Source organism: Mauremys mutica, chromosome 4 (assembly GCF_020497125.1).
Source record: "Mauremys mutica isolate MM-2020 ecotype Southern chromosome 4, ASM2049712v1, whole genome shotgun sequence".
NCBI classification, from domain to species: Eukaryota; Metazoa; Chordata; order Testudines; family Geoemydidae; genus Mauremys; species Mauremys mutica.
The window spans coordinates 11,960,594-11,984,764 of NC_059075.1; the positions used below are offsets into that span (position 1 = coordinate 11,960,594).

The 24,171-nt window shown below is 46.7% G+C and overlaps 1 protein-coding gene across 2 annotated transcripts in view; it reads right to left on the reverse strand.

The window, feature by feature from the left end:
- ARMH4 (armadillo like helical domain containing 4) overlaps positions 1 to 24,171 on the reverse strand; it is a 123,289-nt gene that overhangs the window by 58,851 nt on the left and 40,267 nt on the right. For both annotated transcript variants that reach the window (XM_045015075.1, XM_045015076.1), the window contains exon 5: positions 14,494 to 14,733. In XM_045015075.1, coding sequence (XP_044871010.1) covers positions 14,494 to 14,733 — 240 coding nt within the window. The remainder of the gene's footprint in view (positions 1 to 14,493; positions 14,734 to 24,171) is intronic.

Genomic DNA, 24,171 nt, shown 5'->3' on the forward strand with positions numbered 1-24,171 from the left:
TGTGTGATTCCTGGGCCCGCGCTGCTCGGCACATTAGCTACGTTATGTATTCCTCTGTCACACAGCAGCAATGTGAAGTCAAGGGAATTCTCTCCCTGGCTGCGTTATCTAATATACTAGGTGCCACTGACATCCAGCAGAACAACTTTCACAAGCAGTTCCCCTCAGTGGGACTTAGAAGCCAGACTGCTGGATTGGGATGCTCCTTTGTTCAGTATTTCCACCAGCAGAAGCAGTTATGGCTAAAGCGAATGAGCGAAAGGATGAAATACCATATCCCCATTTAACAGAGAGAGAGAAACTGAGGCAGGGAGAAGTGATGTGACTTGACCAAGGTCGCACAGCGAGCCAGTGGCAGAGCCAGGAATAGAACTGACTCAGCACAGTGCCTTCTCCGATGCACCACACCAGCTTATGAATAACTAATCATTTCTGAGCCCTGGCCTGAGGAATACAGAGGATTGTGCCTTTTAAATCACTCCTGTGTGACCCTGGGCAAGTCACGTAGCCTCTCTGTAAGCATGGGCATAACAGCACTGCCCTGCCCCACAGGTGTGTTGTGAGGATAGATCCATTAAAGATTGTAACCTGGTTTGAGATCTACTGATGAAAGGCCCTGTATAAGAGCAGGTATTATTATTATAATCACCTGTGCCAAAAGTCCCTTTGTAAAGCATCTACATGCAGTAAGTGTTCTCAGGATAATACTAATCAGTACATTTTAACTGATACTGTATTAGATGCTTGTAAGCAGATTCAAAATGTACCTACTGCTTTTATTCTTGACCTTTAAAACTCACTGGCCCATATGCTTTTATTGGTGTTTGTTTTCAGAGCCCACATATTAGGGACTGATCATCAGCCAAAGAATGAAATAGTTCAATATTACTTATTAATTCTTATGGTTGCACAATATATTTACACATTTCCTGCTGAAGATGAGCTAAATATGTGAATCCAAGTTCGGTTGTTAAAGAGGCGATATTTATTACAGTTGCAGTTTTTCTGGCCTATGCATAAAACCTTCCCTAGCCATTCTAGCTGACAGCGGCGACACCTACTGTTGAGAACAAAAAGGGATCACTACAGTTCCCGAGTAACTGAATTCAGTCTGCAAGCCATTCAGGCCTCCAGATGTTACTACATTTTATGCCAATCCAGAGTTAAATTCTTAGCTGGTGTAAACTGATGCAACTCCAAATGGAGCCATGTCAATTTACATCAGCTGAGGATCTGGCCTCAGAACTGCATGTTCCTCCTCCTTCCAGATGTAAAAGACTCTTCTTTTTACTTAAAACAAAATTACTGTATAGAAAAGGGATGTGATCTAGTAAGAACACCACCGCCACCCACAATTAGCACAGGTAAATTTCCCACAGCACAGTCCATCAACACAAAACTTGGGCCAACTCTGCAAAACAGTTGATGAAACTTTCAGCAAACCTGGGTAAAGCTTCCCAAGAGCCTGGGCTGGTTTGTCATTTCAGGTGGAAACTTGAGTGGCTTTGCATGGCTGGGACACCAAATCCAGCAAAACTAACCGCTGCTGACTGGCTTTTGCTCTGAGGTTTATTTGAACTCAAAATTCAAAGCTAAATCAGAGGGGTGTGAAGCACAGTATGACCCAGGGTGAAACAAAGCCATGTGTTGCACCACTCTAGTCCTGGTGGATGGTGTTAAAAAACATACACTTCAAGACCCCAGGCCAGATTCTCAGTGACTTCATCAGCTGGAGCTAGGCCGATTTATGCTAGCCGAGGATCTGGCTCCCCACCTGTTCAAGTAACAGTTTCATGCGCCGCAGCAAAAAAAAATTCTGAAGCTGCCCCAGGGCAGGCAGAAGCAGAAGAGGGAAAGGCTCCCAGAGCTTCCCCCGACCTCCCTTGTGCACTTACACAGGAGCAGCTGTCTTGGGCTAACGTGGAAGATATTGAGCCATAAGCTAGCATGGGATCATTCCGGCAGTCAGGAACTCTATTCCTGGCCTGTGAAGCTGGTGGAATACAGGATACAGAACTGAATCCCAAAAGCTACCCCTCTTCGGCCTGGCAGTGGGTAACTTTTCTGGTGCATCTAAAGTGCAGGTACTAAGCAGACTTCTGAAAGGCAGACAGATATATCAGCTGCACATTAAAGTGCCTCCTACATCAGTAGCATGCTACTGACACTTAATAATAAACCCAAGCATCATAAATAGCACTCAGAGAAAATCTCCAGTTAAAGAGAAACACTGTTGAATTTATAGAGGTTTGCTCTACCGAGGCAGTTTGCTTTGTCTCATACTACACTAGACCTCCCTCCCACTGCAGCACGGTAGATGCAAGAGAGTGTATTTAACTTGCTCTCAATTGCAGAAAAGAGAGTGTGTGGGAGAAAGGTTTTTCCACTAGGAAATTTCATTGGCAATCCCAGGCTATTCATACAATCACTTGCCTGAAGCTGTTTATAGGCAGTTGCAAGAGAAGGACTGAACTGAATTTTGGGCCTTCCCATCCCCCACATAATATGTCAGTACAGCATTCAATTGTCCCCTGCATCTAAGTTCCAGCTGGCAAGCAGGAGAGGTGGGTGAATCTGAGTTGCCTGCCCCTGGAGATACTTAGAACCGCTGAGGGGCTACCCTAACCTACACTGGATTTAGGCCACTGGAGGCTAGGCAGAGCAAAGATCCTCTGTGCCTGTCTCATTCCCCCACCCCTACCCCTGGCACACCCCCACTGCCAGAGAGGTGGAGAGCGGCTGGGGCAGAAGCCAGCTCCTCTGGCTTGAGACCAGTGGGGATTTACTTCTTGTGAAAGGAACGACAGCTCCACTGGCAACTTCCAGCCAGAATTTGGCCACTTTGAGCTGACTGAGCAGCACAAAGTGGCAGAACAGCCTGGAGAACCCAGCCCAGAGACCTCTCATATTTGATCAGTCCAAGCTCGATTTAACTTCAACCCAGACTTGCAAATTTCAACTCATCCAGAGTCGACATTTTAATACAGGTGAGTAAAATATTAGTTGTTCTTTATAATCAGCAGGGTAAAGGGCAAGCAAGTAGATTCGGTGCTAGGGCTGAGAGGTCATCATGATGGTTTCTCAAGGCTGCTTTAACCCATCCTTACCGAAAGGGAGAAATGACTCTATCCTGGCTGGGCTGCAGCAGCAGGAACCAATCTCATTGCTCTGTTTTGAATCAAGGACCTGTTCCGAAGTCTGTGTTTCAGGACAGATGTGTTTAAAGAGCTCCACAGCAGTCCAATGGGACAGAACAGCACATCTCACATCAGGTGTGTGTGTGGGGGGGGGGAAGTCACACGCCACTGCCCTGAGGAAAGCTTAGGCTATGTCAACACTACCGGCCTATGTTGGCAAAACTTGTGTCGCTTGGGGGGGGGTGAATATTCCATTGTTACACCAACATAAGCGTTCATGTGCAAAGTGCTATGTCAGCAGGAAAGCTTCTCCCGCCAACGTAGCTTATGCTGCTTGTGGGGGTGGGGGGGTTTATGCCGATGGGAGAGCTCTTTCCCGTCGGCATAGAGCGTCTTCAGCACACATGCTGTACCAGTACAGCTGTGCCACTGCAGCACTATAATTGTAGACGGGCCCAAAAATCAGAGAAAGCAGCCCCCTGGTTATATTCCACATTGAAGTCAGACCACGAGTCATTATCAAGAACCTCAGCTGTATGTTAAGCACAGGACACGGCTTAATGTCCAGAGTCTCGAGAAGTTATACTTGGTGCAATGGTTTGTTGGCTGCTCCAGTGAAAGGCAGCAGGAGTCTGATTCAAACCCCTTTGAAGCCCATGGAAAGACTCCCATTGGCTCAGGCCCCGGGTGCTTTAAAAGAAGGGCCAACTCACTGGCCCAACCTTAATCATCAACATATGCAAACAAGTCACAAATACACCACAGAGGCAACATTCACTTTGATCACCTAAAAATCAGGGTTAAGATTCCAACAGGGATGTTAACACGATTCCAAGGGCTCTCATCACATGGTCACACAATACGTTTGATGGAAAATGGCACATTTGTTGTACGAATGGTTGCAATATGCAGTGCAATCCAATCTAATGTATTGTTTGCTGAATAGCACAACTGCTGTGTGAGCATTTTACAAAATTTGGGAACCCACACAGAGGAGACTGCAGAAGGGGACTGAGTAGCTGCACAGCTTAATTTGTGGGTGAATCAAGCGCAGCGATGATAATATGGACCCTTTCACCTGAGCTCACTGGTTCGATTCCTGCTCAGCCTGGTAATGACAGTTGTCAGCAGATGTGAAATGAGCTGGTGGAGTCACTCAGATTTCCAAGTGAACAGGTGCCCATATAAACAAACATCACAGTTAGTACTAGTTGGCAGTATCAGCAGAGAGGGCAAGAATTTAATGGTCATGGAGATTGAAGTACACTCTCACCACCCAGGGAAATCTCACTAAACTGCTCCACCCAACACATCTGAACCCCTTTAAGGGAAACTTCCATTGATTCTCCATGTACTTCACCTGATTGGTGGTGAAAATATTTCTCTTTCAAGGACTGTTTCTCTCCTTTCAATGGGAATAAATTAACTGCATCTATATGACCTCAAAACTACATTATCTCATATTCTCATTGACTATGCAAGGTCAGCCCTCATTAATACTTGGATGAGTCAGCTCCAGGTAAAACCTAGGTCCAACCAAGTGCTGTAGGTGGTTCAGTAGAGGTGGTCAGGCATTCTTGTCTCCGTTTGTTAGACCGCAATGCATCTCAGCATTTTTTAAAACAGAAATTGAGGAATACCAGATCCAATTGAAACTGCAGGGGTATTTGAGATAGGATCAATGTAATTATGTAATTGGAATTTAGCCAAGGAACTGTGGCTAAGCTAACCCTAGGATAGCATTGTTAACCTCAGCACTTGCAAGAAGCAGTGTGTTTTTCTTAATGACAGCAAGATGGTCAGTCCTCACCTTTACATCTCCAGAATTATTGTATTAGTTATTACATGAAATGACACCACCTCCAACAGCAGAGTGCTGCTTAGCATCATACTGGAGCTTTGGTCCAGTACTGAGTTGGAAGGAAGAGAACAAGAGGCAGTGTGTTGGTCACTGTCAGCAGACAGGATACTGGGCTAGATGGACCTTTGGTCTGACCCAGTATGGCCGTTCTTATGTTCTTATGTGTTCTAGCTGTTAGAGCAGCGTATGTCTATACACCAGTCTATGGGTGTGATTGCAAACTAGCTTTGATCTAGCTAACATGGCTACCGGAACAGTGACACTGCAGCAGTACGTGTTTCAGTGCAGCCTATCTGCCTGAGTAATTATCCAGGTGGGTTTGTACAGTCCATGCTAAAGTCTGTGCTGGTCAGGGCCAGCTCCCGGCTCCAGCGCAGGAAGCAAGTGCTTGGGGCGGCCAATGGACAGGGGCGGCACGTCGAAAAATGAAGCGGCACGGTAGAGCTGCCGCCGAAGTGCCGCCGATCGCGGCTATTTTTTTTTTCTTCGCCCCTTGGGGTGGCAAAAAAACTAGAGCCGGCCCTGGTGCTGGTGAGTCTTCATATGCTAGCTAGATGAAAGCTAGCTCAGGTACGTCGACAAGAGCGACAATGAAACCCATGACTGCAGTGTAGCTATACGATCGCAGCAGGAGACCTGCTGTGTGCTTAAGCTCTCGGGGCCCATAAAATGGAAATAGTAATAATCAAGGTCATGTTCACTGGGAAGTTATCTCCAGTTGGACGACATGCCGTGAAAAGATCAGATTACCTCACGCTTCAGAAGACAACATCCACGTGAAAGAGGCAATAAGGAAAGAATCTCTTAGCTACTCCAATCAAGTGAAAGGAAAGGACCTTGAGTTCTTAGAGCAGAGCCCAGTACCTGCGATCATGTTAACAAAATTCTAAAAAAGCTTTATCAAGATGCATGCTTACCTACCCAGAAAGGGAAAGTTCAATTGTGCGGACACTTCAGCTAGAAAGTTCATTTTCTATTCAAGACCAATGAGAGAAAAAGCAAACCAAACAGAATTGGAAAAAACTTGGTAGAGTTGTGGGACTCGCTTTAGATTAATAAAGCTTCAAGCACAGACGGCACTGCCAATAAATTAAAAGAAATAATGCTTTACTGAAACCCTTTCTTATGTTCCCAGGTTTGTATGAGGCTATGATTAGAGCTCTTCAAAAACAAAGAAAAGAAAAAACGAGACCTGGGGCAATATTCATCCTATCGATCCCTCTCACTGAGTAATGCCGATTCCAACATCTCTGTGAACAACATTTGCTTGAGGTTGGAAGGAATTATTTTGTTATTGGCAACCCAAACACACTTATTTCCAATAGATGTTCCTGTCTAGCCCTCACAGAGGGTAAGATTTGTATGTTTATCAAAAAGGAGCCCTTCCAGAAGAACTTTAATCTCCACTGTCCTACATGCTTTTATTTGGACACACAATATGGGGGAGGGTATATTTAGTTTTAATCAATTCTGGCTCTTCCTTTCTGAGCTGGATACCATTCCTTTACATTCTCAGCAGATAGCAATCTTTTAAAACAGAAGTTCTCAGTAAAGCACAATATCGGTGCATGGTACTAGCCACAAGTGTTCTCTCTCCACTCATTTTTCCCTTAGTCACTGTGCAATCAGAACAAACACTTTGGGGTTCAAGATTAGTATCAGAAGTGAATTCCCCCTTATAAGGAATCAGCTGAAGGCTGATGCACACTTACATCCTACTCTTCCAGAGGGCTTACGTGGGATGTAAATGGAATGCAGGCAGGCCTTCTGCCCAGGAGTGTCTCTCATCCCCTGAGAATAAGCGCTGTCCTCTGATATAAAAGCTTTTGCATCTATACAGAAGGCCACACAGCTTAAGGATCAACGCAAAAGTCTAGGAGCCAGGAGGATCTGGGATTCTCATCCTGGGTGAATCACTGAATAACTGGGACCTGGGAAAAGTTACTGGAGCTTCTGGAAACTCCAAGGAGACCAGTTGTAGAAGCAGGATGTCACTGAATACTAAATGTTACTTCTAAGTGAAACTGAGCTGTCTGGGGTGATTAAATTACAGGACAGAGGAAGGAGACAAGAATATTGCCTGTGCTATGAAACACAAGAAAAGATCTTTAAATTTCAGATTGAAAAAAGCACCATTATTATTTATATTGCAGGAGTGCCTACAAACAGAACAGAGATCTTCCACTCTAGGTATAATCCACGAGGCAGCAGGTGGGTAACACAAGGAAACTGTCTCGAAAGGTCCAGAGACAGGCAGGGTTAGCGCAGAGCCAAGGTTCCAACCCCTTGATGCTAGTCAGCAGCGCTCGGCTGGTATCGTGTGCCCAGATCATGGTCTGGCAGCTGCTGAGGGCGCTCCCAAAGACATTGCACCTAGGCAGGCCATTCGTCCGGTTTTAAAACATACAGCCCTGCATCATTCTGGTTAGTCCACATCCAGTACTGATTTAAAACCAATCTGGTCTCAAGCCCAGAGGACACCATTTGGAAGAGCTCACCGCTCTGCCCCCACCTGGGGCAGGGCAGGTGTGTAACCCGCACAATCTAGGGCATGCTCTTCAAAATGGCATTCTCCAGGAGGCATGATCTTGCAAGGTGACGCCGCCGGGAGCAGGCCCACGGCATTCCTAGAAACCCCAAAATACTAGACATTTTTGGTAATGTGCTAGTGGACACTTTCACTGCACCTGCCTCCTGCATATCCCTGTAACAGCTGCTGCTAGTCCACACATCCCACCAGCCGCAGGGCTACAGACCTCAACCACTCAAATACCAGGGTGAGTATGTTTGAATGGCTTTTTGGTTTTTCACGTCAATAGCCCAAGTCTCTCATATATTAAATGGTTTAAGAAGCAGCAAGTTCCAAATCAGGATCAGATGAGAACTACAGTGAACCTCGAAAACATCAAAACCCTTTCAGCACATCCCCTTTGCGCCCTTCCCTTCCCCATCATAAAGGGCTCTTATTGGCTCATGCAAGATCCATCTAAACCATCTGAGACTTTTGTACCTCCTCCACCTATTCCTGAGTAGCTGGTGTCAGAAACCATGAAGGGGCTGGACAGGCCTAATGGTCAGAGCCAGAACGGTGTTAGAACAAGACCGGAACAGGAGCAAGGCTGGAGCAGGACTAGGAACAGGGCTGGAGCAAGCTAACACTTGTAGAGTCTGTTATCACTACCAGGAAGGGGAGGATTCTAAGCCACGAAGCAACATTGCACGGTACTAAGCTGCCATTTCTCCTGGGAGGCTTATATACCTCCCCTGAGAGTCACCAGAGCAGCTTCTGGATTGGCCAGAGCCTAGCACAGGAATGACTCATCAATGTGGTTTAATGGGACTCCCGTTGGGGGATGAATCATTACTTTATACCTGGAGAGAGACTGCAAATGCCTCTATCAAATTGACCAAGGGGAGAGAGGGGGATAAGGATTGTAGCAAGCAGGTGGCTCCATTGATTTGCCTGGCTTTACCCTCCTATTCATTATCAGCTCCCAGGCCGGGGAGCAGCGTACAAAAGGAGCTCAGCTTTGAGCTGCTCCTGATTTCTTTGCGGTCTAGCAGGGAGTAAGCCAGGCTAGACTCGTTTTTAAACTGCAGGAGGTTTGCAGGCTGGGTAGTTGGAATCAGCAGGCTGCCTAGCTTCACCCCACAGTCTGTAATAAACAGCGGCAGGTGGCATGACGCTCCTCAGCCCTGCTTACACCAAACTTTATCAGTGGAAGCCATCCATACTCCCTTTGGCCTGATCTTCAGGTATTCTGTGCTTCAGTCTGTTCTACTGCTGAGGCTGCCGTTTCACGGGAGGCCTGGCTAGCTTCGGGATTCAGAGCCTTTGATTCCAAAAGAGCTCTGCACTGCAGGGGCACCTAGGAACAGAATGCGGAATTACAGCAGCCTTTGGGAAGGGCTGAGCCTCTCCTAGGTTTACATGGTATCAGTGGGCCTTGCTAATCTGCGTCCTTGTGTAACTGATTTGAAACTGCTCTCAGTCAATAAGATCTGAGCCGGAACCTCTTGTATACGTCATACTGGACACTGATACAGGGTCTCCCCATTGTCCCATCGAACTGGCAAAGGAATTCTCTGCTGCTTCTAAAACTCAAGGCTGAAATGGGAAAAAAAAAATGCTGCGGAGGTAAGTGCCTAATAACTTGGTTGTCGACATTAGTGGCTGACCCCAGTTTACTGTCGTGTCTGACAAAAATCCCTTTTTTGTTGTTGTTGTTGATGGGAAGAATGAAGGCCAAGAGAGATGTGGCTTTTTGTATGAGCTAATATGTCTAAGTCTCTCAGCACAACTGGAGGTGATAGTTAAGTATGGATAGTAAATTGATCTAGCCAAACTTACTCTGACACAGCTTTAACTGGCCACATAATCCTTTTGGAAGAAGCTGGTATTTCAAAGCTGCTATTTGAAAATGTTGCAATATTGCTGTTTCTCGGTATATTCAGCCAACAATGTCGGACCAAAATCAGCTCAGATTTCTTATTACGTGTGTGTGAAAAAGACCCTTTCTGTTTTCCCCTTACCTTGATAGGTTTATAAAGATACATTTATTATCTCAAGCAGAAGCTTGATTTCATCTATTTCTCATAGCAGTTTTTTCAGAATTAACCCCTTTGAGTGCTGTTAAGCACAATCCAATTCCCATATCTTTTGAGAGTGCCCAGGGCTGCCCCACTTTTGTGCTGTTCTATGCTAGAGCCTGGGAGAAGCTGCTGGATACTACCCATACTTCCTTTTCCTTTATCTTTGCCTCCAACTTCATTTCTATTATGGAATCAATAATCAAGGTATATCCTACAGAACCATGTGGATCTTATTAACTCTTCTAACTGACTAACACCAGATGGCCTGCATAAATTTAGATTTCTCTTTTCCACCTCACTAGGGAATGATGAGACTATCAAATTTTTACTTTTAATATAGTGGGGTTAATTGACGACGACGCTCCTTCAGTATTACACTGATGTAACTTCTTTGGTTTCAGCTGAGTGTAAAAACAGAGCAACAGAGTCATCGCTTGGACCCATTGTGCCTAGGCCCAAGGGTGAATTGCATTTCCCTCTGAAGGCCCAATCATGCAAACACTAAGGGCTTGTCTACAGTTGAAAGTTGTTTTTGATTAAGGAAGGCGTGACGTTATTGACATGAACTGGGACCGTATAGATCATTGTTGCAACCAAAGTCCTGTAGTGGCACCAAATCTTGTATAAAGGGGGCAAGCTGGGTGTCTAAGACAAGGTTATGGTTTGCTGGTTATGGTTATGCTGTCTATATATGGGTATCATTTTTGTAGTTGAAGTTATGAATATTGGCTCTATACTGTCTGTATTTCAAACTTCTGCTCTGCTTCTGGGTGACACCCCAGACAAGTTGGTGTCAGCTCTGCCTAGTCTGCTTGATGGCCCATTAAGGACCATTGATCCATTGAGAGAAGGCAGATACGCCTTGTAACTCAGCAAAGTATGCAGGGATTTGCCCAGACTCCATTTTGCTGTAATTTTCCACAGTAAGGACAAAGAGGTCTTATTACACCTGGAAAAGACTATAAAAGGCTGATGCCTCACCTTCATAGGGATAGCTCAGTGGTTTGAGCAGTAGCCTATTAAACCCAGAGTTGTGAGTTCAATCCTTGAGGGGGCCACTTAGGGATCTAGGGCAAAATCAGTACTTGATCCTGCTAGTGAAGGCAAGGGGCTGGACTTGATGACCTTTCAGGGTCCTTTCTAGTTTTACAAGATATGGAATATGAGTGGAAGATATGGAAGATAGGCATATCTCGATATATTATTTATTCTTACCTCTGGAGGGACTTTGCTACAAATGGAAGCTCAACACAAAGAACTGATGACCCATCCCAGCTGTGGATGTACTCCAGAGACTTGATTTGAACCTGCAGTTTATTCCATCACTGCTACAAGCCTGAACCAAGAACTTTGCCGTTACTGTATGCAGTTGATTCCATTTAACCAATTCTAGCTCTCATCTATAACTTTTTCCTTTTATGAATAAACCTTTAGATTTTAGATTCTAAAGGATTGGCAACAGAGTGATTTGTGGGTAAGATCTGATTTGTAGATTGACCTGGGTCTGGGGCTTGATCCTTTGGGATCGAGAGAACCTTTTTTCTTTTACTGGGGCATTGGTTTTCATAACCATTTGTCCCCATAACGAGTAGCACTGGTGGTAGTACTGGGAAATTGGAGTGTCTATGGGAATTACTTGTGTGACTTGTGGTTAGCCAGTGGGGTGAGACCAAAGTCCTCTTTCTCTGGCTGGTTTGGTTTGCCTTAGAGGTGGAAAAACCCAGCCTTGGGCTGTAACTGCCCTGCTTTAAGCATTTTGTCCTGAACTGGCACTCTCAGTTGGGTCCCGCCAGAACCAGCATTGTTACAGAAGGGTATGAATTTAAAATGCAATCAATATTTCTGAATGACTCCACGTGTGGAAACTCATATTCCATAATAATATTCCAGACATGGAGCTGATCAGGAACAACTCATTGTGTAGACAAGCCCTTACATAATGCTTACTACTATGTGTAGTCCCACTGAGCAGTACGCTGAATAGTGTTTGCAGAACAGGGTCATAAGCCTTTTTATTGCATCAGTCATTGAAAGGAGATCTAACTAGAGAAAGTAGAAGTTGCCTTTGGGAAAAACAAAACAACACACCCAGATAATTTGACCACAGGCTTATTTTTGTGATTCTAGATATTTTCATGTAGGAGTTACTGTGGCAGGTGCCATTACAAGAAGGCAGATAGGCTTATTAATGTTTAGATGTATTTGGAGGCTGATTCTGGTTCAACAAGAGAAACCTGATTAAGTGTTTGTCTTCTTTTAGATCTAAGACTTTCAACTAGACACAGCTCGAACAGGCTCTGGAAACCAGACCAAGAAAACAAAGTGATGGTCCAAATGTGCATTTTTCATTTGTTATGAGGAACATAGCTGTTGATATCAACAAACATTTTAAGTGCTTCATCTGAAGAGAAGGAAGAGGAACTGGCAAGGAGCTGTATAAATTCTCTGGAGAAAATAACCCATATTCCAGGGATCATTCATCCTACTTTAGTCAAGGGCCACTCACCGGAGAGGTGCCTCCTGCTGGTTGTCTCAGGGAATAGCTCTTTCAGCCAGCACACCCTCTCCTGGTGGTGCTTCTGCTGCCACCTTTTCCGCCCGCATACCCGTCTCAGCCCAGGAACCGCAGTGTCCTTTTCATCATTCCACCCTCCAGCCGTGCCACCATCCATGTTTTCCCCCTTCGGGGGGGTAGGGGGAATATTTCCCAGTTCTATAGTCCAGCCACTTCCCCAGTGGCCCCACTACTTTGGATCCCAGCCCACGGACCCTGTAGATAGCAGCCTTCTGCTGCTTCTCCTTAACTTCTCTGCTAATAGTGCTTCAATTCCCTGGGCCACTGCCCTGCAGCCCCAGCACCTTTTTCACCCTCTTTTCAGGGCCTCCAGCCTGCAAGTCCCAGCCGCTTGCTCTCCCAGTCCCTGCCAGCAACTGCTCTGTCCAAGGTGCTAACTTCCTGCAGCCTGCTGGGAACACAGTCCTTTCCCCTTGGACTCCCTGCAGGTACTGAGTGTCTCTGTCTCAGCAGCTCCTTTTATGTAAGCCCACTGGGCCCTGATTGGCTACTCCCTGCACAGCCTCCCTAGGCTGCTTTTAACCCCTTCCTTTCTGGTGTGGGGTGGACACCCTTAAACACAAACTTATGTTACATGGTAAATACTATAACAGAACTCATGTAAACATACATATGCTCTAATATATGTGACTGAACTCTTGTAAATGGCTACAACACACTGACACATCTGGCGATGACTGGCAGCTCAAGAGGCAAAGCTTTGCAGAGATACTTATCCAGGATGCAATCCTGCCAGGTGTCGAGCACTCTGGCCCTGAACCAGGCTAACCACGCGCTTAACTGTAAGCATGTGAGTAATCCCATTGGTGGCACTGAACTGGTCAAGCCAGCACAAAGGATCTGGTAAATTATCTTTTTCTCCCTAGACACCATAAAAATAATGCAACAACAAATGAAAAGCTTTCTGAGGCCTTCTCAGTGCAACCTTTCTCTCCCAAATATTCACCTGTTTATTCCTCTAAATCCAGTTCTTTAAAATTAACCAGCAAGGAGTTAAGGAATCAGAATTATTTACTTCACACATTGCTCCTGTCCAGTTTAATGGGCTAATAAGACCCATGCAACAGATTTTACATGTGAAACATGAAACAGTTTTTCCAAGCAAGATTTAGTCAGCCAGAGTGATGTCAGATCAGACTCAAACTCAATCTGCCCTCAGCAGGGAACAAGCAGCCTGGCAGTTGAGGATCTCGAAAAATGCTTCAGAGGAAACTACCACCACCAGAGCAGGTTGGAAATGGATTTACAGGGGAAAGAACTGCCAAATGCAAGGAACTGAACTCCTGGCAGAGGTGCAAGTTATAATCACACAATACATGATAGAGGCTGAAGATAAAAGGACTCGAGACTGGTGATCTCTCTCTTTCTTAAACCTTCTACTGGCCCACACCTTAGGCCCACCGCTCACCTCAGATGGCTGCAAGCACCCATTTCAATTCCTAACGCGTTCAGCTTCGGCGTACAAGGATGGGAAATTCACGTCATGTCGACAATAAGGCAGACAACTAAAGCTGTGACCACAGAAGTTTGGAGACGAGGCTGACGCTGTCCTTGCGGCTTTCTATGTTGCCTTGTGCAACAGAGATCACCAAACAGCTGGTGACTTCTCATACAGTGCAAGCTGCAATGGTTAGGCCCAGGAGACTGATCGAGGGCATGGCCTTCCTAGACTGGTGGTTTTCCCAGGTGGGGATATCTGGTCTGGTCATGCAATCCAGAGCTAGAGATAAGCTGGGCACAGACTGAATATAATTTCATGTAGGCCTTGGTTTGTAACCTTCACCAGTGCTGCCTCACATACCATGAACTCATTGCCTCAAAGGCTGATGCATGTACCTGGAACAGACCTCTCCCACGAAATGCCAGGAAACTGGCACTGAAAAGAATGCAGCAGCAGGTGAGAGCAGCAGTAGCAAAATGCTTGACTAACCACTACTCTTCCCTGTCCTAGCAGGCCTCACTTTGCTGCACCTCTCCTCTAGCAGAGGGCGCCCAACTTTCCCTTTGAAGCTCAGTTTTCAGCACTTACCGTAGCCAGCTAGTCTGTCCGCCGCCGAGTGATACGGTGTGAGGCTTTGGAAACAAAGGGCTAGAACGGGTGCACTGAGTGGGTTCTCCAGTAAATGGGATGTTATTTGACTGGGGACACAGAGCCAGATTCTGATCCCGGTGACACTGGTGTCCATCTGGAGTACTTGCATTGCCTACAGTGACCCTACTCTGGATTTAGTGAATACGTTAATTATACAGCCCAGGGGGTTTCTGAGCAAAAAATGCAAAACAAGGAACACTCCCCCTTAAAGAAAGAAGAGAAGAGTTGCTCTTACCAAGGCCCTGGTTTTGCTGTTCCCATTCAATGGTGTCTGGAACTTGGTAAGATACCCCAGCCAGCTGTGCGGCAGAGTCTCCTATGCCAACTACAGGCTCCTGGGAAGTTTCGCCAGGAAGAGTGAAACCTGGCAGCTCCGTGTCACCCTCCATGCTTTCCTCCATTGAGTCTGTATCTCTGTCTTCCTCCTCCTCCTCTTCTTCATCCTCCTCTTCATCCTCCTCCTCCTCCTCCCCCTCTGGACAAACAGAAACCAAGACAAAAACCACAGTGAGGAAGATCCTGCAAAGCTGAAGATTTATATGGCTGTGTCATCAGACTTTACTAACTGGGTTTGCTACCAGAACAGGTTTTATTTCCTTTATGCAGAAAGACAGATTGATTATTTGAACCAGGCTGTCTCAGTTTTATAGGGTATGTGACACCGAGGACTGGGTTAATTTGGAAAAGCTATCACAGGGGTCGGCAATCTTTTAGAAGTGGTGCGCCGAGTCTTCATTTATTCACTCTCATTTAAGGTTTCACGTGCCAGTAATACATTTTAACATTTTTAGAAGGTCTCTTTCTATAAGTCTATAATATATAACTAAACTATTGTTGTATGTAAAGTAAATAAGGTTTTTAAAATGTGTAAGACGCTTCATTTAAAATTAACTTAAAATGCAGAGTCCCCCGGACCAGTGGCCAGGACCCGGGCAGTGTGAAAGCCACTGAAAATCAGCTCGCATGCCATAGGTTGCCTACCCCTGAGCTATCAGCTTTCTGAAGTTGCTAAATAATTATGTTCTGTCTTCAAGTTATTCTCAGCCAATAAGATGTGCTCTAAGGACGTCTGGTGTCAGTAGTGGAGTATGTTGTCATTCAGTATCCTGAGCGTGTGCGTATTTGTGTGTGTGTGTACGCGTGCCCAACAAACGTGTCTGTCTTGACAATTTTCAATTGAAGTGAGAAATGTCTTCCTAGTTTCCAAGCTTTAAAGCAGCAACAATTTGCTTCTGCTTTTTATTATCAATATTTTCACAGCACCCAAACACATGCCAAGTTATTTCCCAGCACAATCAGACACACTCCCGGCTCAAAAGAGCTTACAACCAGAAGAAGCCTCAATCCTGCAATCAGACCTGCTAAGGCAGATGCATGGGCCCACGCGGAGTCCCACTGATTTGTGCTGGCACATGTGTTTTCAGTGAGGATCACAGCAGGGACCGGATGGGGCAAGGAAGGACAAGGGTTACAGCAGCGTCACATGGTTACTTAGTTTAGGCAAATGTACTTCTAGGTGGCTCCATTTAAAAAAAAAACAAAAACATTTGAGTCACTATTACAAAAACATCCTCAGCTGGTGTAAACTGGCATAGCTCCATCAGCTACCCTGATTTACCCAGCTGAAAATTTGACCCACTGTGTCTTCAGAAAGTCTTTGAAAGAATCCAGTAGTATTAAGATAGCCTGTGACCCTCTTTTCACCTGGTTGCTAGAGTGCTGGACATCTGAAAAGGCAATAAGCTGATAAATAATGATCAGAAATATTTTTGCAAGTCAGCCTACACAAACAAAATATCACTGTAGTTTATCATTTACGTAAAGCTCACTTTGATCTGTTACAAACTGCTCTACAGACGTAATCAGAGTGGAAGACGGTCACCGTACATCTGGAGGTGTATTCTAGTCAGTGGGCCTCAGTCTGTGTTTAAAAAAAAACATTCTAAGAAAAATCCATGTTTGCCATTTGGATACTCCTAACAGGTGAGTCATTTGGGCTCAGAACTGTGTCCCACGTATATTACTGCCTTGGCAGTTAGCTGGAGCAGCTCAGCTTAGATAAGGCTGGAAAATTCAAATACGTATTGCGACCCTGAGAGCTGTGCCGTATTTAACATGGCTCTGCTTTACCCTGCTACAGGATGCGATTACACTTTAACAGGCCTGGGTCCAAGAGTGAACTAGTAACCAAGCTGGAATAACTTTTGGAAAGGATGTTGCTTTGTGGGGAGGACACTCACGTTTTGAATTCATTGGGTTTTGAGTTCCTCCCTCTACTTAATATTTCAGAGATGAGAATGACATTACAATTTACAAGGCTTCGGTGTGCCGTGCTGCATTAGTATCAAAGACTGGTGCATGACACAAGTGTGTATATCATCAGGGATTTGCTTTAAAAGGCTACATTGCTTTTCAGATCTTCAGATGAGACAATTTCACTTTGATGAGTTTTATTCAATTCCAGAATTTTATGCAAGTGATGCGCTATTTGGATTTAGCATAAAGATCATTCCTAAGAACAATTATGCCATGCAGAGTACTGAACAGAACTTCAGGGGTCCCATCAGCCCCTTAGCGTCTCATTACCTTTGATAGGAAAAAGGCAGGAGTATTTCATCCCCCTGGTGGTTTTGTCCTTCTGCTTTTCCTGTTCTTTCAAATCAACGACAAGAACTTTCACTGCCATATTGAATGAGCTCACACCAAAACAGTCAGCCTCTATAAACAGGGCTGGAGTCTACCCGTGGTGGGTCATGAGGCAAATGCTTATAGGAGAGTTGCAAAGACAAATTAATGTTGGTGTTCTGGTCCAGTACCGGGTTTACCATGGCGCCAGTGGCTCCATGGCGCCGGGCCCACACTCAGAAGGAGCCCCGGAGTCCAGACCATGGCCCCACCTCCCTTCCCTTCTCTGCCTGTGCTCTGCCCCGAGGCCTCGCTCACTCCTCTTCACGCCCATCCCTCCTGCCTGACCCCTGGGTGTGGGGCCAGTGGCGCAGCTGGGTTGAGAAGGCTCTCGGGGGTCACGTCCCAGGGTCTGGGTCTGCCCCACTCCCCAGTGCAGCTCTGGCTGGGTGGTCTCTGCTGCCCGCCGCCTGCAGGGCCCCACGTGCTTCCTCGGGACGAGCTGCCTTGGACCAGTGCTGGCGGTCTTTGGGCAAGGGGGCACTGGGCATAAGGGTGTGGCCCTGGGTAGGGGGGCGGTGTGGCATGGGCCCGCCCCCAGGGGGAAGGGGCACACTGGCAGTGCAGGGCTGGGCGGGCCAGTGTGCGTCTGGCAGCTGCAGGTTTGTAAACAGTGTCCTCATGCTGGGCTCTGCTCCTGCCGCGCCATCCCCTGCCTTACCAGCCCCTCGCTCTGGAGACCGACCCCCCCCCCCTGCACCATGCCCCATTGCCCCCATGGGGGCCCACAAATATGTTTGGCGCCAGACTCACAAAAAGTTCATCCAGCCCTGTTTTGTTCTCTGCTGGGAGAAACGCCGCCATAAAGGAAGGCAGCAGCTTTGGATTTCTAAGCTTTAATAGTAAAGACAGAAGGGGGGGGTGGAAAACACCAGCAGAAACTTGAATATTAGCAGAGTTTCCCCAAGCCCTGATGGAGGGTGGGGAGAGCTGGGCAGCAGGTGAGGAAATAGGGATTCGAGGTCAAATCTGAAAAAGATTTAGGGTCAAAAATTTTCACCGTGACTAGTAATTTTTGGGAGCCCAACCTGAGGTGCCTTTCAAAGGGCAGGTGACAGCACTTCTGAAAATCACGCCCCTGCAAAGCATCTGAAGCTGGGCAGCCAAAAATCGAAGTGGCCGGAATCACTAGTCACATCTGAAAAGAGCTGTTACAAAGAGAGATGCGGTCCCTAAGCTGCGATGACCACTTCGTGATCACGCCACAAAGATCAAGGGGATACAAGCCTTCTGGCATAATCACTGGTAAAAATCCCTATTGGACGGATGGCTCCTGAACGCTGCACCCCTTCTTTCTCTACCCTTTTCCGCAAGTTCACAGTCTAAAAAAGGCCTTTAAAATCAGGGCTGGCTCCAGGCACCAGCTGAGCAAGCTGGTGCTTGGGGCGGCATATTCTATGGGGCGGCATTTCACCCAATATTGGGGCAGCACGGCCGGTTTTTGTTTTGTTTTTTTTTTGGTTTGCCGCTCCGGCCGCCCTGTAGGGGGCAGCAGTGCTGAGGAGGGGAGCGCCCTGCAGCAAAATGGGCAGGGCAGCCCCTGTTCTTGCCTCTCCCCTGACTGGAGCGGAGCGGAGCCCACCCGGTAGGCGGCGCAGTGGTCAGGACTGCGGGACAAGCGCCCCGCTGAAGCCCTGGCCGCCCCCCTGCTCTCTCTCTCTCCCCTGCTCCCTCCCCTTCCTCCCCGCTAGACTGGGTGCGCACTCTGCTGCACGTCTGCAGCACAGGGAGTCCCCCTGCACCCTGGCTCCGGCTGCCCGGCAGGGTTTTTTTTTGTTGTTTTTTTCCTCCTGCTTTGCCTCTCCGGCCATGCCCCAGGTTTTTTGTTTTGTTTTGTTTTGTTTCCCTGCTTTGGCGCTCCGGCCGTGCTCCAGGTTCCCCCCAACCCCCGCTTTGCTGCTCTGGCCCCGCCACAGGTTTTTCTTTTGTTTTGTTTTTTCCCCCCTCCTGCTTTGCCGCTCCAGCCATGCCCCAGGTTTTTTTGTTTTGTTTTGTTTTCTTTCCCTGCTTTGGCGCTCCGGCCGCGCTGCAGGTCCCTCCCCCCCACTGCTCTGGCCGCGCCGCAGGTTTTTTTGTTTTGTTTTCTTTGCCGCTCCGGCCGCACTGCAGGTGTCCCTCCCCCACTTTGCTGCTTGGGCCGCGCCACAGGTTTTTTTGTTTTGTTTTGTTTTTTACCCCTCCTGCTTTGCCGCTCCGCCCCCCCCTTTTCTTTTTTTCGCTTGGGGCGGCAAAAAAGCCAGAGCCGGCCCTGTTTAAAATCTCATAAGAACATAAGAACGGCCATACTGGGTCAGACCAAAGGTCCATCTAGCCCAGTATCCTGTCTACCGACAGTGGCCAGTGCCAGGTGCCCCTGAGGGAGTGAACCTAACAGGCAATGATCAAGTGATCTCTCTCCTGCCATCCATCTCCATCCTCTGACAAACAGAGGCTAGGGACACCATTCTTACCCATCCTGGCTAATAGCCATTTATGGACTTAGCCACCATGAATTTATCCAGTCCCCTTTTAAACATTGTTACAGTCCTAGCCTTCACAACCTCCTCAGGTAAGGAGTTCCACAAGTTGACTGTGCGCTGCGTGAAGAAGAACTTCCTTGTATTTGTTTTAAACCTGCTGCCTATTAATTTCATTTGGTGACCCCTAGTTCTTGTATTATGGGAATAAGTAAATAACTTTTCCTTATCCACTTTCTCAACATCACTCATGATTTTATATATCTCTATCATATCCCCCCTTAGTCTTCTCTTTTCCAAGCTGAAGAGTCCTAGCCTCTTTAATCTTTCCTCATATGGGACCCTCTCTAAACCCCTAATCATTTTAGTTGCTCTTTTCTGAACCTTTTCTAGTGCTAGAATATCTTTTTTGAGGTGAGGAGACCACATCTGTATACAGTATTCGAGATGTGGGCGTACCATGGATTTATATAAGGGCAATAATATATTCTCAGTCTTATTCTCTATCCCCTTTTTAATGATTCCTAACATCCTGTTTGCTTTTTTGACCGCCTCTGCACACTGCGTGGACATCTTCAGAGAACTATCCACGATGACTCCAAGATCTTTTTCCTGACTCGTTGTAGCTAAATTAGCCCCCATCATGTTGTATGTATAGTTGGGGTTATTTTTCCCAGTGTGCATTACTTTACATTTATCCACATTAAATTTCATTTGCCTTTTTGTTGCCCAATCACTTAGTTTTGTGAGATCTTTTTGAAGTTCTTCACAATCTGCTTTGGTCTTAACTATCTTGAGCAGTTTAGTATCATCTGCAAACTTTGCCACCTCACTGTTTACCCCTTTCTCCAGATCATTTATGAATAAATTGAATAGGATTGGTCTCCCTATCCTATCGCCTGCTGTCCACTGTTCCTTAGTGAAACCATTCAGCACCGGTGAGAGTAGTGAAGAGCGCCACCTGCCAGTCACTGTGAGGAAGTGCTTCCTCCAAACACCAGCACACTTCACAAATGCTGGGAAGGGCAAAAGAGGCAAGAGGAGACGGACAATCCACATATCCGACCTGATGCTCCCACAGACCAGCATTCAGGGGCAAATGTGCAGCCAAACCCCAGAATACTCTAGTGAGTGAACCCCACCATGACAATGTTTCCCTGAGCTCATGTACATCATTGGGCACCCCAGGGCTCTGACAGCGCCAGAGGTAAAAGAAAAGAAACAAAAGTGGTTTCAGGTGCCTAGGATGGAAGCCACAATGACCAACAGACTGAGGGAGTGTGCCAGAGCTGCCCGTATGGCAGCGGTTCATGATGAATTTTACTAGGCACTGGCCAATGTAAAAGTAGTGAATTTTGGCCCCAAATCTTTTTCAGATTCTGCCTGAAACATGGAAGAGTTTATTTGTGACAGGAAAGATGGCCCAGTAGTTAGGACACTAGTTTAGCCCTTGAAAGAGATAGGTTCAATTCCCTGCTCTGTCAGAGACTTCTTGCGTGACCTTGGGCAAGTTACTTAACCTCTCTTTGCCTCAGATCCCCATCTGTAACAGGCGGATACTAGCACTGCCCTGCCTCACAGAGAGGTTGTGAGGATAAATACATTAGAGATTGTGAGGTGCCCAGATACTGCAGTGACAGGGGTCATATATAGTCTCTTTCTTGTTCAGAGAGGGGGACTACATTTTTGTTTACATGTAAACCCTTAGCTGCTATATCTTCATGTAAACACTAGTTTACAAAGTTAGTGCTATGTTTTTACACTCCCTGTCTCTGGGTCAAACCCTGCCTCTCAGTTCATTAGTTTGTTATTATTTGCATTGTGGTGGCACCTACATGCCCCAATCAAGGATTCCCGCCCCATTTTGCTGGGCACTATATACGTAACACAAAGACAGTCTCTGTCCCAAGGAGCTTGCAATCGAGTATGCAATCGAGTATCCCAGCCTCCACTGAAATAAAGGGAAGCAATAAGCAATGCATATGTAGCAGAGGACAGAATCTGAAATGAATGAAAAAATAAAAACCCTGCTCTTCTTTGATATCAACAGAAGTTTTGCCTTTCAGGAGGCCCCTGGCTCAGGGAAGATCAGCAGGGTTTGATCTATAAAATTTGTTATTTTTAGAAGGCTTTAAAACAGGCAGGGGGGGTGGAACCCAAAGGAACTTAATTGGCTGCTGAGAATACCTACTGGAACAGCGATACAGAATAGCTCATGAGCAGCTGGAGTGCTTAGAGCAGGAGGTGTGATACGCCACAGCTCATGTCCCTGTGGACTTTTATTCCCTTAAGCACCTGACAGCTTTTAGAACTCTTTCGGAAGCTGAGATTAGAATCAGTGATGGAAGAATGTCCGGACATGGAGAGGTTTAGCTAAGTGTCAAAATACTTATCTGAGCACCTAGGATCCCCAGCTACATTACCTATCACTAGAAATTGTCATTATAACTTGCCACAGGTTGGTCTACTAGCAGTATTGCAGTAAATTTACCAGGGACCTTTCTGATTCCTAGTGGCAAGCAGCCTCTATGTTATGATTAACAACAAATATACTGTAAAGATAATTTTACATTACGAAACTGCACCAAACCTCACAGCAGTGTGCAGCACAGAAAAAAGTGTGAGTACTTCTCTCCTTCCTAAAGAGTTCTCTGTGACACGTGCAAAGGGCACAGCTCTGCTCTCATCAGTTAGTGGAGTGGCCACAGTCATACAGATAAAAGATCCCAGTTGCATTCGTGTGAGACAGCCAGAGGAAGTGTTGCGGGTGCAGTGCTGGGGATTAGTAATTGTAGTGACAGTATCACTTAGAAGCCCCACTCAAGGACCAAGAACTCACTGTGTCATGGGTGTCAGATTTCCCACCTCCCTGCTGTGACCATGCTGAAAGAGACAGAAATGAGGTGGAAGGCACTGAAAAAAGGTTCCTTGGTACACCTTCGGTAGCCAATCCTTGCCCCACATCCATCCCCAGAGGAGGAGGCGGGTGAAGAGCGAGTGACTGAGGGCCCAGAGGGAACCTCAAATGGCACTGCCAGGATGGGGATATCACCCTCTTTGAGGGTACCATATACATGACAGGTCACCTCTCATCTGTTTGCCTTATCACCTTGGAGAGATTACTTAGGCCTGGTCTACACTACGGGGGCAGGGGGGGTCGAACTAAGGTACGCGACTTCAGCTATGCAAATAGCGTAGCTGAAGTCGAACTACCTTAGTTCAACTGACTTACCCGTCCAGACGCGGTGGGGTCGAACTCCACGGCTCCAAGGTCGACTCCGCCACCGCCGTTCGCGGTGGTGGAGTTCCGGAGTTGACCGGAGCGCGTGGGGAGTTCGAACTATCGCGTCTTGATTAGACGCAATAGTTCGAACTCCGAGAAGTCGAACTCACCGCGTCGACCCGCGCGGTAAGTATGGACCTACCCTTAGGGTGAGGGCATTTTCTGCAGCTAGAGGGGGCATCTGATTGTCTGGGATGCAGCAACAGGTGTGGGGAGAATTCCTAGTGAGAAACGGGTACCTGACAGACAAAAGATAGTAACAACGATAGGTCTATCAGTGGCTATTAGCCAGGATGGGCAGGAATGGTGTCCCTAGCCTCTGTTTGCCAGAAGCTGGGAATGAGTGAAAGGGGAAGGATCACTTGATGGATCCTTGTTGTAACCCCACTGGTTTCAATGAAGTTACATCAGGATGAATTTGGCCCTTCATTTTTATTTCAAGAAAACCTTCATGGGAGAAGATTTCAGTATTCAGAACTTTGCCATTATCATTTGCTAACATTCTTGTTATCCAGAAATTTTAAGAAACAGCCATTTATCCGATTTATAGCAGAGGAGAAATGTCTTGTTCTACCCTGAGCAGTAAGATTCTCTTATTAGAAGAAGAAAAATTCATTGGCCCAAATCATGAATTAAAATTAATATAATTTTAATAAGAATTATAGGGCAGTACCCAAGTTGCCACCTGTGACACACTGTGCCTCAGAATGGCACCCTATAATCCCATATTTATAATTCATAGATGGTTGTGATATTTCATACAAAGCATGCCACGTAAGGGATCATATGAAAGGTCATGATCCACTGAAACCCACTGTTCTGTCCAACTATGTATATTATTAGTGTGTATAAAGTTACTGGAAAACTGGAGGGTGTAGCCTGATGACACGATGTCTAACACCCAACGGTCTGAGGTAACCTCAACCAGGCTGAATGGAAGGGATGGAGATGGTCGAGGAAAATGGTCAGGGCAGATCCTGGGAGGTGATTGGTGCGTGGCTCTCGAGAGCATCCTCAAAACGAGGGCTTCTGGCCCCCCGCAGTGTTTTGCTGGGCGAGGCTGTGCTGGTGAGTGGGAGGATGAAGGGCAGTGGTGGCTAAAATCAGTGTCCCTTCTGCTTGCAGGTCCCTGCCGAGGCTGCCACTGCTTTGGCGGTGGGGGTGGTCGGCATGGTTGCCGTCAGATTGACGAGTATTCATCCCCAGTGAGCGGAGGGTGGCCCAAGTGTCCATTAGGCCGTGTAGCCTCGCGTCTGTCTGGTCAGAGAACAGGCCAACCCTGTCAAACAGGAGGTCTTGCATAGAGGCCTGCATCTCCTGGGACAGGCTGGTGGTCTGGAGCCAGGAACTACACCTCATGAACACCGCCAAGGCGAACACCCTGGCAGCCGAATTAGCCACATCTCAGGCCATCTGGAGGGAGCACCGAGCTGCCACGGTACCTTCTTCCCCCAGAACCCCAAGTTCTTGAGCTGCTGCCTGGGACATG